Source organism: Camelina sativa, chromosome 7 (genome assembly GCF_000633955.1).
Source record: "Camelina sativa cultivar DH55 chromosome 7, Cs, whole genome shotgun sequence".
Taxonomy (NCBI): Eukaryota; Viridiplantae; Streptophyta; class Magnoliopsida; order Brassicales; family Brassicaceae; genus Camelina; species Camelina sativa.
In genome coordinates, this window is record NC_025691.1 from 32,166,251 (window position 1) to 32,167,442 (window position 1,192).

At 47.0% G+C, this 1,192-nt stretch overlaps 1 protein-coding gene across 1 annotated transcript in view; it reads left to right on the forward strand.

Annotated features, from left to right (window-relative positions):
• LOC104703806 (coatomer subunit alpha-1-like) overlaps positions 7-1,192 on the forward strand; it is a 9,197-nt gene continuing 8,011 nt past the window's right edge. The window contains exon 1 of the mRNA XM_010419881.2: positions 7-1,160. Within this exon, the coding sequence (XP_010418183.1) occupies positions 28-1,128 (1,101 nt within the window). The 5' untranslated portion in view covers positions 7-27 and the 3' untranslated portion in view covers positions 1,129-1,160. The remainder of the gene's footprint in view (positions 1,161-1,192) is intronic.

Sequence of the window (1,192 nt, forward strand, 5' to 3'; positions counted from 1 at the left end):
GAGGAACTTGACATAAATGTTGATGGAATGGAAAACAGAGACATTGAAGACATTTTGGCGGCTGCTGAAGGAGGTGAAGAAGATAACGATGAGGAAGTTGGATGGGGACTTGAAGACTTGGATCTCCCACCAGAGCTTGACACTCCTAAAGCCTCTACTAATGCACGTTCTTCGGGTTTTGTGACACCTCCCCAAGGTATGCCCGTAAGTCAGATCTGGAGCCAGAAATCTTCTCTTGCTGCTGAGCAAGCTGCAGCTGGAAGCTTCGACACTGCAATGCGTCTGCTCCACAGACAGCTTGGTATAAAGAACTTTACACCTTTGAAATCGATGTTTCTTGATCTGTTCAATGGCAGCCATAGCTATCTGCGTGCTTTTTCTTCATCTCCTGTTGTTCCACTTGCCATTGAGCGAGGATGGAGCGAGTCTTCCAGTCCCAACGTTCGTGACCCACCAGCTCTTGTTTATGATTTCTCTCAGCTAGACGAGAAGCTCAAATCTGGCTACAAAGCCACAACAAGTGGGAAATTCACTGAGGCTCTCCGTCTCTTCCTTTCTATCCTCCACACCATCCCTCTAGTGGTAGTCGAGACAAGAAGAGAAGTCGATGAGGTTAAGGAACTAATCGTTATCGTTAAAGAATATGTCCTTGGTCTTCAAATGGAGCTCAAGAGGAGAGAAATGAAAGATGATCCGGTGAGGCAGCAAGAGCTCGCTGCTTACTTCACTCACTGCAACCTCCAAACACCTCACTTACGGCTCGCGCTGCTTAGTGCAATGGGCGTCTGCTACAAGGCAAAGAACCTCGCCACTGCTTATAATTTCGCAGAAAGGCTGTTGGAATCAAAGCCAGCGGAGAACCAGGCCAAGATGGCAAAACAGGTTAAGCAAGCCGCTGATCGTAACATGACCGACGCAACCAAGCTTAACTACGACTTCAGAAACCCGTTTGTGATATGCGGGTCAACATATGTCCCGATCTACAAAGGACAGAAAGACGTTTCGTGTCCTTACTGCACGGCCCGGTTTGTACCAAGCCAAGAAGGAAACATATGCACAGTCTGTGATCTAGCAGTGATTGGTGCAGACGCATCTGGTTTGCTATGCTCTCCATCTCAAGTCCGGTGATCAGTTCAGATTCATTATCAATACAGAGATACTTCATTAACAGAAATAAGAGTGTTGAGCTTTT